The following is an 11334-nucleotide window of genomic DNA, read 5'->3' as shown; positions in this document are numbered from 1 at the left end:
TAAATATATAATTTAAATTAATTTAACTATTTAAATTCACGTCTACATTTAACAATTTAAAATTAACTTAACCGAATTTTGAGATACTAAAAGAATCAAGATATAACACCATAATGGTTTATATACATGAAAGAAGTTGACTTTGTTTTCTTTTTGTTTCAATAGAAGACGACAATATGTCATTTAAAGTGATGTTGATTCCATCCAAAAAATTTGAGGCTGAATTAAATATTGCTAGAGTAGTAAATTTCATCCACATCATAATATTTACATGGATATTCTACAGACTTTAGATGACCCATTAATTGATCCAATATGAAGTATATACTAGTTGAAGCACCATGCCTTTTGTCATCCACCATGAATTGATAAAGCCATCGATTTCAATGAAGCTAATCGCCCTGCTCTTTTTTATCCCACTTGTCATCCATTATTTTCCTGTTCTTATTCATGTCATCCCATATTTGAGATTCTGAATACATGTTTGAGAGAAGCACATAAAGCCCAGAATTAAATCGTCCTAACTCTAGCAACTGCTTCATGATTTGCTTAGCAATCTTCAGATTCCCATAGGTCCTGCAAGCACCAAGCAAAGCACCCCAAACGGACATCTTTTGTATTAGGGTTATTGCTTCTCCTAGGAACCCCCCACGCCCTAAAAGATCAACCATGCATGCATAATGTTCAACACCGGGAGAAATCCCAAAAGTAGAATTCATTATGTCAAAGTAATATCGCTCCATGTCCACAAGACCACTGTGACTAAGGGCAGAAAGTAACCCTGTGAAGGTAATCTCATCTGGACAGAGTCCACTAGCTTGCATCCTCTTCAACATCTCAATTGCCTCTTCTCCAAAACCATGCAGAGCAAGTGCTCCAATAATAACATTCGAAGACACCACATTCTTCTCAGGCATCCACAAGATGTCCATGGCAGTCTGAAGAGCACCACATTTTGCATACATGTCTATTAGGGAGTTACAAAGCGTCACACTCACTGTAATATTATTATCACAAATGTAAATGTGGGCTTGTTTTCCCAATGCCAGATCACCCATGTTACTGCAGCATGAAAGAATGCTAACAAGAGTTACATCATCAGGCATCACACCTGAAATACACATCCTGTGGAAAACTTTCACAGCTTCTGCTCTTCTTGAACATGGCAGCAAATTATTGAATTCCAAGAAACCACATTCTTCACCGGCATCTGAATAAAAATTTGCACAGCATTCTCAACAAGCCCATGATTAGCATAAGCATTAACCATACAAGTCCAAGAAACAACATCTTTATGGAGCATTCGATCAAAAACATGTTTAGCAAATTGCAAATGCCTGCACTTGGCATACATATCTATGAGGGCATTGGTCACAATTGAATCAATTTCAACTCCAGTAATAACAATATAAAGATGCACAAATCTTCCCAAATCCAAATCACCATTCTTTGAGGAAGCAGCAAGCAAGCTAACCAAAATGAATACATCAGCCTCCACTCCGAGCTGTAGCATTTCTTGAAACAACAAAACGGCTTCATTGCAAAAGCCCATTTTAGAATACCCAGCAATCATGGAATTCCAGGACACAAGAGTCCTATCAGAAATATCATCAAACACTTGCCATGCACTTAGTATGAAACGACAAGCAACATACACAGTCAAAATTGCGTTTTGCACGCAGGCATGAGGCCCCATTCCGAGCTTAATAGCCTGGGCATGAACAATAATAACTTCCCAATAGAAGGGTTTGGCAGCACAGGCTTTGAGGACAAAGGGGAAGGTGAATTGGTTTGGCATAAGGCCAGCACGCACCATCTGGCAGTAGAGCAACAAAGACATTGGGTCATCAATATTCGAATAGCCCCTTATTAAATGATTGTACATAAATTTATTGAGTTGGGGAATTTGATCGAACAGGAGGTGTGCATAACGGAGATCTCCCGCTTGAACGCAAAGAGAAACTAGCTTGCCCAGTGTGACAACCTGGGCTGCGAGTCCATGGAGGATGATCTGGGCATGGACAAGCTTGAGTTGTCTCATGGAGAAACATTGGTCCAAGAGATGGTGAAGGGTTTGGTGACTTGGTGACTTCAACTGGTGCCATATGATTTTGTTGATTTTTGTTTGTAGAGAGCCAACACAAAAAAGGCGGGAACCAACGCTCGCAGGTTTCAGTTTCAAAGCGGAGAACATCAAATCTAACCTGATATCAGGTTCCCAAGGTTATTGTATTTGTACCAATCCTATGCATTCATTTTTCTGTCGTTAATTAAAAAATTATTACAGTGTCTGAGATTTTGTCATATTTCGTGTGTCGGCGTGTGTATGATTATAGTTGTAATATGTACCTCTCATTTCCTCCTCGGACCTAATCTGCTTAGTCTCCAGAACTCCAATTTTCCTCTTCAAATCCCTAACCTCACTTTCGACCTTCACTAATCTGCTTGAAATTCTCAAGAATTCCTTTCACCGCGCTCAAGACCTCGTCCTTATTCGCGTCCTCCTTCAATTTCAAGAAGCTTATTCGAATCGCAGAACCCAGCAACGGAACGAGGTTGTCGGTGCTAAGGTCGTCGGCGATCGAATCAACGGTCATAATGTCATTGATGATGGGGAGCATGTTTCCCTTAACGATGCTGACATGGCTAGGGTGTGCGGAGTATGCTTCAAGAACACGAGCCTCCGAAACTACTGAAGTCATGCTTGTGGACGAGATGTTCGGCCTCCCTCTGCCACCGCTGACTCCGATCTCTGTCACTGCCAAACCCCTGAACCTCTCTCCTTTTCAAAACTATCGTAACCTGCTGAGATGAATTTGTGATTTGGGGTTATGATTTGTGACTCGGGGATTTTGGGTTGCAATTTGGGATTCTTGATTTATTCTGGGTTGTGTTCTTCATGTTGGCTCTGGATTATGTTCTTCATTTGGGTTCCTAGATATTGTTGTTGCCTTTACAGAATGAACACATTCAAAGAAAATTTTTTATTTTATGATAATCTTTAACAGTCGATAATTTTATACTTTTAACAGCTTTAAATTTTTCATAATAAAAAGATTATTTTGAATCTTTTAATTAAAATAAAGGATTAAAATAAAAATTTTAAAAGATAAATGATTAAATTAAAAAAAAAACTAAATTTTACCTTGTTTATTTGTCATAAAGTTAAGACTTTATATATAGAAAAGAATATATGTCAAATCAAAAGTATTTGATTGACAAATTAAAAGGAATGATTAATAACAAAAATTCCAAATTGCGTTTAATCGCAAACTATACAAAATATAAAACGATGATTACGTTAAGGATGGTTTGAATGTCTAGTCTATTTCTTGTCGCATGATTGTCGTTCAAAGCTGAATAATGTCATCTGAGAATTACCTGTTCGCATAAAAACCTTATAATTTCTATATTATTTCCTTTAAGTTCTGCGTAGCTATCATATTCATGTAGATATAAAAGTTTACTGGTTTTTCAGATAGTAATGTTAAACACAGATAAAAAAAGATGATAATAGAAATTAATCGGATTCATCAAGATTCAATATTAGTCATTATTTATAGTAAAAAATTATTTGTTGGATAAGCCAGTATAATAGATACCACTTATATATTTAAGAGTTAATAAATAATAACCACCCAAGTTCATACCAATAACAATTTTGAACCCCCCTCCCTTCATAAAAAAAAATATATTGCTTTTCTAAAAATATACTGTATATAATTCCTTTTATTAACATTTTTAGTTTCACATCTATAACATGATTATAGTATTATGCTAACAAATTGCAGGCATGCACATCCTGAAAGTCATGCTATAAATCCAGGAGTTGAAACCAGTTGTACTTGATCAGCATGGAGTCTCCCAAGTCTCGTCTGTTAACAAATTTCTGCCCAATGGTGTCATTTCTGATTGTGAACATTGTCCTTGTGAAATATTGGGAGTTCATGTTTTATAACTATCAAAAAAAGGAAAGTAGAAAATTGGGGGAGATGCAGAAGAAAAGCAGGTAGCACTTGAGAGTTGAGAGCCAAGAAATAAACCTTCCATATTTCCCTTGCATTGAAAGAGCAACTATTACATTGTTGAGTATTGACTAATCACAGAGGTCATCAAAATTTTATTCTCAGGGAACAAAAAATATATATGCCTAAGAACAAATGACTTTGTCATTTGCACCCTTTTCATTTATCTACAAATCAACAGGAAGCAAGATATTTTACAGAGAAGAGAATAGCCAAAAATTGAAAAGAAAGGAAACAGATGAAAGAAACCAAGACAAGAAGGCCATTGCAGCAGACAATTGATATCTACCACATAGCTTTGGTGGACAGTGTGATCCTCCAGCATCAAGTAGAAGATCTGCGATGCTGGCTGTAGAACATGCTGCAGCTAGTGACAGACATGACAACATCTGGAGCAGAGAAAAATATCCTTAGTGCAGTATGGTAACAAATTAACAATGAGGTCTCTAATTTAGTCTTAGAAACAAGCTGCACGTACCATGTCTCCAAAAAAGATAATCATTATGAGCCTTCGTTGAACCGGTAAATACTGTATGAAGACAGAGTAAGCATCTACCACCAACAATGTTATGCTCCATGGAATTACCAAACCCATGACTGTTACCAAATAGCTGTGGAATAGCATGATATGAAGACAAAAAGTTAAGAATCCCCAGGTGAGGCACATGCATATACGATAAACTTGATAGAATAAACTGCAAGACACGCCAATATAAGTTCTTAAGATATAAGGGCATCCGTATACCTAAATCTTTTTCCTTCTGTATTAAATTACGAAATTGCTACATGGACAAACATAGTACAAGGTATTGCACTCTTTTATCACAGCCAAATCGTGTCAGATACTATTATATGATTTTAGTGGTGCAGACAAATTTTAAAATTTGAAACGCCTCTTCTCCTTTGGCATTATACCAACAATTCCACTTTGATTCTGAAGTGGGGAATGTAAAAGATGTTGGCAAGTACAATTTTACATTAACCTCACCTAATGAAAGGTTAAACATTAGTTAAAAAGTAATAGAACTCAGTTCATTCTATCTCCTTTGCTAAATCCTACTAATTTCCAAAATTCAACTTACTTATGGAGATTAGGCCTCGTAGTTTGTTAGTACACCACTTCAATGCAATTTCTCCTCAATTGGCGTACATAAACTTTCTTTGGACAAATAGCACATAATGTTTCTAAGAACCCTCCTAACGTTGCAGAAAAGCAATTTCAAGGCTCCTAATTGCAATTTCTTGAGAATATACTGCTGCTCCTATTCTCTAGAAAGCATAAAGAAGGAATCTGCAACATACCAACATTCATTCACCTTTGCAAATTGTATTTTTTAGTAGCATAATGAATCAAATCTTTTAATTCCCACAAACTTATAGGAATCATTGATTCTTTTGATTTCAGGTAGCAGTTGACATATTTTGAAAACAACACATCAATATGTAATTCTACTTTCTATCTATCAAATGTTTACAACTCATAAAAGATGGGAAACATAATTTACTTTTTGCATGTTTCGAGGGAGGGAAAGGAAAGGCAATAAAATCAACAAGTATGAATCAAAATTAGAAGTGAAGTACCAGAAAGCAGTGTAGGAGTAGAAACCAACGTCCAAACACATTAAGAGAAGGGAAGAAGAAGAGAAAACGGTTTGACCCAAACGAAGAGCAAAGCTGGCGCTGGTGCCAAACGCCCCTGCCAATTCCTCCATCACTCTCACTCACTCTTTAGTCCTGCAAGATAGGCTCATGAAACATGCCCCAGGTTTCCTTTTAACATCAAAAACCAATCAGAAAATCATTTTGGCAAATAAAACAAAAAAATTAATTAATTAATTAATTAAATGAAAACTCAGGTGCAGACAGAAAGGAAAAGGAAAGGTTAGAATATGAAATTATGAATGTGAAACGAATATAGATGTGGAAGGAAAATACAGAAAGAGCATAAGACACAGTGTCACAGACAAAATGGTAAATTTAATTTTATTCTTGCTTTTTCTTTTACGGTGAAATGCAGAAGAAAATGAAGTCTTCTGATACGCAAAGTTGAGAGACGACGACAGGGATGGAATCGATAAGTGTATGATTTGTCTGTCGAGTACGTAGAATGTGCTCAGTCGACGCGAACACGGATTGTATTCGGATACCCACCCGGATCTTAATAATTGAATTTAGGATAAATAAATTCAATTAAATTTTATTTTTTGATCTTTTAAAAAAAAATTTATTACTGTTACATATTTTCAAAAACAATAAATAATTATTTATCCTTTAATTTATCAATGCCAAATACCAATTTACATCTATCAACTAGTATAGCTCACAATTGAACAGTGTGTAAATTACTAGAATTTGATATATTCAACAACAACAACAAAAAACAAGTAGAATTTGATATCCAAGTTTGACTCCCCTATATATATTTATTGTACATCAATTATAGATTGAGATATAATTAATAATTGTTTGACTTTGGTCATTTATAATTTGTTAACCATACAAAAGTACAGTATTTGTGTTAATATTGTATGAAATTTTCTACATATACATATCATAAAAATTAGCATCCTAAAAAAATGAAAACAATAAATATGACAAAATAAAATAAAATAGTAAGCAAAGGAAAATTACAAATGACCCAACCCATGAATCAAAACTTAAAACACCAAAATTATATAACCCTTAATCTTTGAATTCTTGAAAACCTTTATCTCCAATCTAACTTGCCAGAAAAAATGTTAAATCTGACAACATATTTTAATTAATTTTTAATTTTTTTATTAATTAAAAACTTATTTGATTATTTGGTAACTAATTGTTTATTAACTTCTGAGTTGTTTTTAATATTTTTTCAAACTTTCCTTGAAGTAATATTTTTAAAAATGTTAGTTTCTATTTTTTATTCTTAATGTATTTATTAAATTTTCAACTTATTTTTTTAAATAAATCATAGCTTTAATATTTTTCAAGTCATTTTATATTTTTTAATTATTTCAACAACCAGCTAACGAACATATAATTTAATAAACTAATTTTTCTAACTAATTTTACCAAATATAACCTAAACTATTCCATTTTAATTTTTCTTCCTCAAACTTAAATCTCAAACTTAAATGTCACATCAAATTTGACAAATTATGTAGCTCACAATGTAACTGCCATGGTAATACTTAATGGTAAAGAGCAAAATTGTTAAAGGATTAAGAGCAAATAAAATTTAGATTAAGAACTAAAAAAATTCAAAAAAAAAAAATAGGAACCAAAAGATATGAAACAACAACAATAATAATTGTTTCGTTTTGTATGTCGATATTTCTTTTCTTCTTGCACATTGTTACAAGAACAAAGCAGTGACGGGAGTTATTAGATAGGTGACTGGTCGGTTCAAAGTTAAGGGCACTGAAGTTTGAAGCTTTAAGTTGATCAATAAATAATTATTTGTTAATATTTTTTATAAAATAAAAATGTCATATATATTGATAAAAATACTAACACATAACTCTTTCATCTAGAGTTTAAAAAATCTCTTTTAAAATTTACTTTGGATTTCAGTCATCAATCGGCCAATCATGAAAACAACAAAATGATATATTTTCCTCTCATGTTAAGATTAGCGTAAGACCGATACAAAGGAATTCTTTTCGAATTACCTCCAGGGTTTACTCTTAGATTAATATGGATGTGCAAGATAAAGTGCGATTTGGATTTTCATTTGAAAACTCCAAACTATTAAGTCTTAACCCGAAGCATGGCCTTTGGTTTGAAGATTTCTAACAACGTAGACAACACACCAAAAATTGGTGGCATAAAGTTATACATTTATGATTTTACAGCTCAAAACTCTCACAATTATTTGCGTAACCTTTAGATGTTTATAAAACCGAATGTCGTTGTACTCTCTTTTGTTACAATAAGCAGTTTGCATCCAGTATGGTAGTTCTTGTCAAATTTAAGCATTTTAGTTGAAAATATAGTATTTATAATGTGCGTAAAAGTTCATATTAAAAACAGATTTGAGCTTTTCTTTCCACCATTTTTTGGTGAACCAGAGTTACATTTGTTTTCTTTTGTTGTGAATCCAGCAATACATACCAAGTAGGAAAGAATAAACACCATATCAGAATATCCAGGTTGAATAAACTGATCCAACTTGGGGTTTCAATGACAGACTCTCCAACATGTCATTCAGTTCATTTAAACAATCTAAGCTATATTCCCAACAAAAATAAGCACTCAAGGGCAATCAGAAACACGTATACGTTGATAATTAATAGTTGGCAGAAGTGAAACTGAAAAGGTAAGTTGGACATTTTTAATTTTAAGCATTATAATCGAAGTCAATATAATATACACACGTGATAACGCTCTGAGTGCTTCGCCAACTGGGGGAGTTACAAGAAAGTAGAAATACAGCATTAAGAAAAAGGGTCTATGAGTCAAGCTGAGCATACCAGATGCCTTGGATCTTAACATCCTTAGGAGCTTTAGCCCCCAAATCAGTATCAGAAGGCTGAACACTCTCGAAGACCCCAATAACCTCACCAGTCTCAGGCTTGGTCTTGGTGACACTCAAGGTGATTTTGCCCTTGGAAGAAGAAGCACTCTTGTTGTTTTCTTTAGCAAGTTCCTCTTCATCTCCTCTGCCACCAGCAGGCAAAGCAACAGCATTGTCATAACCAGTTGAGGCACCCCTTCCCTTGGGGTCCAAGAAAGAGGAACCACGGTAAGAAGGCACTAGGAACTCCCCACTGAAGCTGTCTGGTTTCCCAGATGCCACCAACTGCTTAATGGTAAAGAGGAATGGCACACGCTCTCCCCCGGGAAGCTGAACAGTGACAGCAGCATAGTCAATTCCGTCTTTCTCCTCGAATTTCACGGTTCCATCGGATGTAACCTCGAAGGGACCCTCAATCTCGTCCAGGGTGTAGGTGAGACGAGTCATGAGCTTGGTGTTCTGGAATTCGGGTGGGGCGTTCTTGGCCACGCCCTCTGCCTTCACCGTGAAGGAAGTTGGTTCCAGGCACAACTTCTGGGCGTTGTATTTCCCTGGCTTGAAGGCGAATGAGTCCACTCCACCTTCAATGGTTGGGCACTGGTTAGCAGTTCCAGTTCCCTTCACTTCCAAGTATGTCTTGCTCTGGATTTCGTCGAAGGTTAGCCTTTTTGGAACACCTTCTGCACTTGCTCCCTGAATATATACAACACCAATCACTTGTGCTATTCTTAAATAACAACTATTTTTGTGTCTATTTCTCTCCCATTTACTTGTATAATCTATTGCACAACATTCTCACTTAGTCATGCATGATGCCACCCAGTTAAATTAAGATGTAGTATCAATTTTAATAAATAAATTGCCCACTCAACAAGCATCACAATATATTATTAGATGAACTAGCAAGTTAAGACATCTCAATTTTAATAAGTAAATTAGTTACCGATATTTAAAATTAAGATTGTGTAGTTTATAGAAGCCGCAGTTTGTTATATGATTTCAGAATAATTCAACAAATTAAGGGAGAAGGGGAAAGAAAGACATACAGAAACAACGAGAGCAGAGGTGGCAAGGGCGAATCCTGCAATTTTGGTAGCGTCGACACATTTTTGAGCAAATTCTTTGAGATCAGGCTGAAGGGAGCAAGTGAGTTTAGCTGCAGCAGGTTCCAAGCCAAAAGCCTTAGAAATGCATTGTGTAGATTTGAGGTTGCGAGAGGCTATGCCAACCTTGGTGGGTTGCATGAAGGTAGCTGCAGCTTGTAGTGAGGCAGCCATTGTTATTGTTGTTGTGGTCACCAAAGAGTGTGTTTTTGTTTTTATTGAAAGCAAGTAGTACTAGTTTGTAAGTGATGGATCATGGATGGCAGAGAATCGACACAACACAAGTATTTGGTGGCTCTGCTGTGAGTAAGATTTCCGATAGGATAAGGCCAACTCTTATTGGATGACTCAAGCTAATGTCAATGGTTTTCTTGTTGCCACGTCCGAAGTTTCTCAATTCGGATCAAGTTATTAATTAACACCATCTCCAACAACTACCCCTTTGTTTGTCAAGCTGAATCAAAATAATATGAGCCTAAATTATTTTCGATGTTTAGAGGACCAAAAAATTTAATTATAAATAACATCAGTTTTTTTATTCCTAATACCTTTGTATATTACACTAATACCCCTTATTATTTAAAATTATTATATTAACGGTCCTTATATACCACATGTGTTCGCTGTAAGAAAAGTTACTCACTTATATATTAGACAATACTTCCTATAAAGAAAGTTGTTGTAATGCTAAAAAAAATAGTATTAATTTATATCATTTCACAAAAGTTTTAAGAGCGATTATTTACTCATTTAAAAATTATAAATCTTATTGTATTATTTATTATTCATTTTAATTTATTAACTTTCTTATTTATATTTATTCTATCTCTTATTAAACATACACATTTAAATTCCACTTTATTTCTTATTTATTTTAACTCCTATTTTTTATCTTCACCTACCTTATTTCTCACCTCTTTGCTTACACATCGAATGAATTTCACTGCTATGTATTATAAACGAATTTTTTTGTCTTTAATGTAGCGGTTTTAAAAACTTTAGTCGAAAAATTTTATAAATAACCTCACATTCTGAACAGTTATTTGCTTTTTATTTATAAATTGTTATTTTTTAAGCTGATTTTTCATAAGCAAGATTTTAATTGATTTTTTGTGAATAAAAAAAATATAATTAAAAAGAAAATTTCACTAAAAATGACTAATTAAATTTCCAACAAAAATGAGTTAAAATAATTAATGAATATTTCATATTAATATCAAATAATTCAAAAAATTATTTTATTAACATTATCCACAAACAGTGTTAAGCATTAAAAAAAATAACAGAAGATATCTTTCTATGACCAATCCCTTTTGTTCATTATCTCCAATAGATATTATTTTATGGATCATTATTTCCAATAGTGTATATGTGAAATATCAGCGAGTTTCATGTTACCTGCTAGAGCTTTACACAACTCTCTTACTTTATCCAGATTTGGAACCAGCTGTGACACCTTAAGTGATTCTCTCCAGTAGTAAAATTTGGCAAAGCCAGTAAGTTGTTCATTTAAGTTATTTCATATGTTTATATTTTACCTTACTTTTTGATGAAATAGTGCATGGATAATATTTTAATTAGTGGACTCGATTTTGGATGATGACTAGTTATTGTTTCAGGTGTAATTCACTTGTCCCAATTTTTATCATAAGCTGCATAGCTTAGTTTGGGTTAGGAACGGTAGTTTAATTTTCTCTACACAACCATAAAA

At 34.1% G+C, this 11334-nt stretch overlaps 2 protein-coding genes and 1 pseudogene across 2 annotated transcripts; all 3 read right to left on the bottom strand.

Annotated features, from left to right (window-relative positions):
• Positions 1 to 198: 198 nt before the first annotated feature.
• LOC100775623 (pentatricopeptide repeat-containing protein At2g29760, chloroplastic-like) lies at positions 199 to 2286 on the bottom strand (annotated as a pseudogene).
• A 1752-nt stretch (positions 2287 to 4038) lies between these two features.
• LOC100804329 (CASP-like protein ARALYDRAFT_485429) lies at positions 4039 to 6150 on the bottom strand. Its single transcript, XM_003537378.5, has 3 exons — positions 5607 to 6150; positions 4504 to 4636; positions 4039 to 4414 (listed from the first exon to the last, which is right to left on the bottom strand). The coding sequence occupies exons 1-3, from the start codon at positions 5735 to 5737 to the stop codon at positions 4220 to 4222; spliced, it is 459 nt and encodes a 152-aa protein (XP_003537426.1). The 5' UTR covers positions 5738 to 6150; the 3' UTR covers positions 4039 to 4219.
• A 2135-nt stretch (positions 6151 to 8285) lies between these two features.
• Positions 8286 to 9812, bottom strand: LOC100798485 (oxygen-evolving enhancer protein 1, chloroplastic-like). Its single transcript, NM_001252807.2, has 2 exons — positions 9567 to 9812; positions 8286 to 9213 (listed from the first exon to the last, which is right to left on the bottom strand). The coding sequence occupies exons 1-2, from the start codon at positions 9795 to 9797 to the stop codon at positions 8455 to 8457; spliced, it is 990 nt and encodes a 329-aa protein (NP_001239736.1). The 5' UTR covers positions 9798 to 9812; the 3' UTR covers positions 8286 to 8454.
• Positions 9813 to 11334: the final 1522 nt, after the last annotated feature.

The sequence above is a fragment of the Glycine max genome, chromosome 11 (assembly GCF_000004515.6).
Source record: "Glycine max cultivar Williams 82 chromosome 11, Glycine_max_v4.0, whole genome shotgun sequence".
NCBI lineage: Eukaryota > Viridiplantae > Streptophyta > Magnoliopsida > Fabales > Fabaceae > Glycine > Glycine max.
Note: the sequence above shows the minus strand (reverse complement) of the source record. Positions and strands in the feature narration are given on the sequence as shown.

What these genes read in the sequence shown, in the direction of transcription:
- LOC100798485 (NM_001252807.2), bottom strand. Translation starts at nt 9,797, where the DNA reads ATGGCTGCCTCACTACAAGCTGCAGCTACCTTCATGCAACCCACCAAG. An exon ending in CCTCTGCTCTCGTTGTTTCT is followed by an intron (nt 9,214 to 9,566) that starts GTATGTCTTTCT and finishes GTATATATTCAG; the next exon opens with GGAGCAAGTGCAGAAGGTGT.
- LOC100804329 (XM_003537378.5), bottom strand. Translation starts at nt 5,737, where the DNA reads ATGGAGGAATTGGCAGGGGCGTTTGGCACCAGCGCCAGCTTTGCTCTT. An exon ending in TACTCCTACACTGCTTTCTG is followed by an intron (nt 4,637 to 5,606) that starts GTACTTCACTTC and finishes GCTATTCCACAG; the next exon opens with CTATTTGGTAACAGTCATGG. An exon ending in TTATCTTTTTTGGAGACATG is followed by an intron (nt 4,415 to 4,503) that starts GTACGTGCAGCT and finishes TCTCTGCTCCAG; the next exon opens with ATGTTGTCATGTCTGTCACT.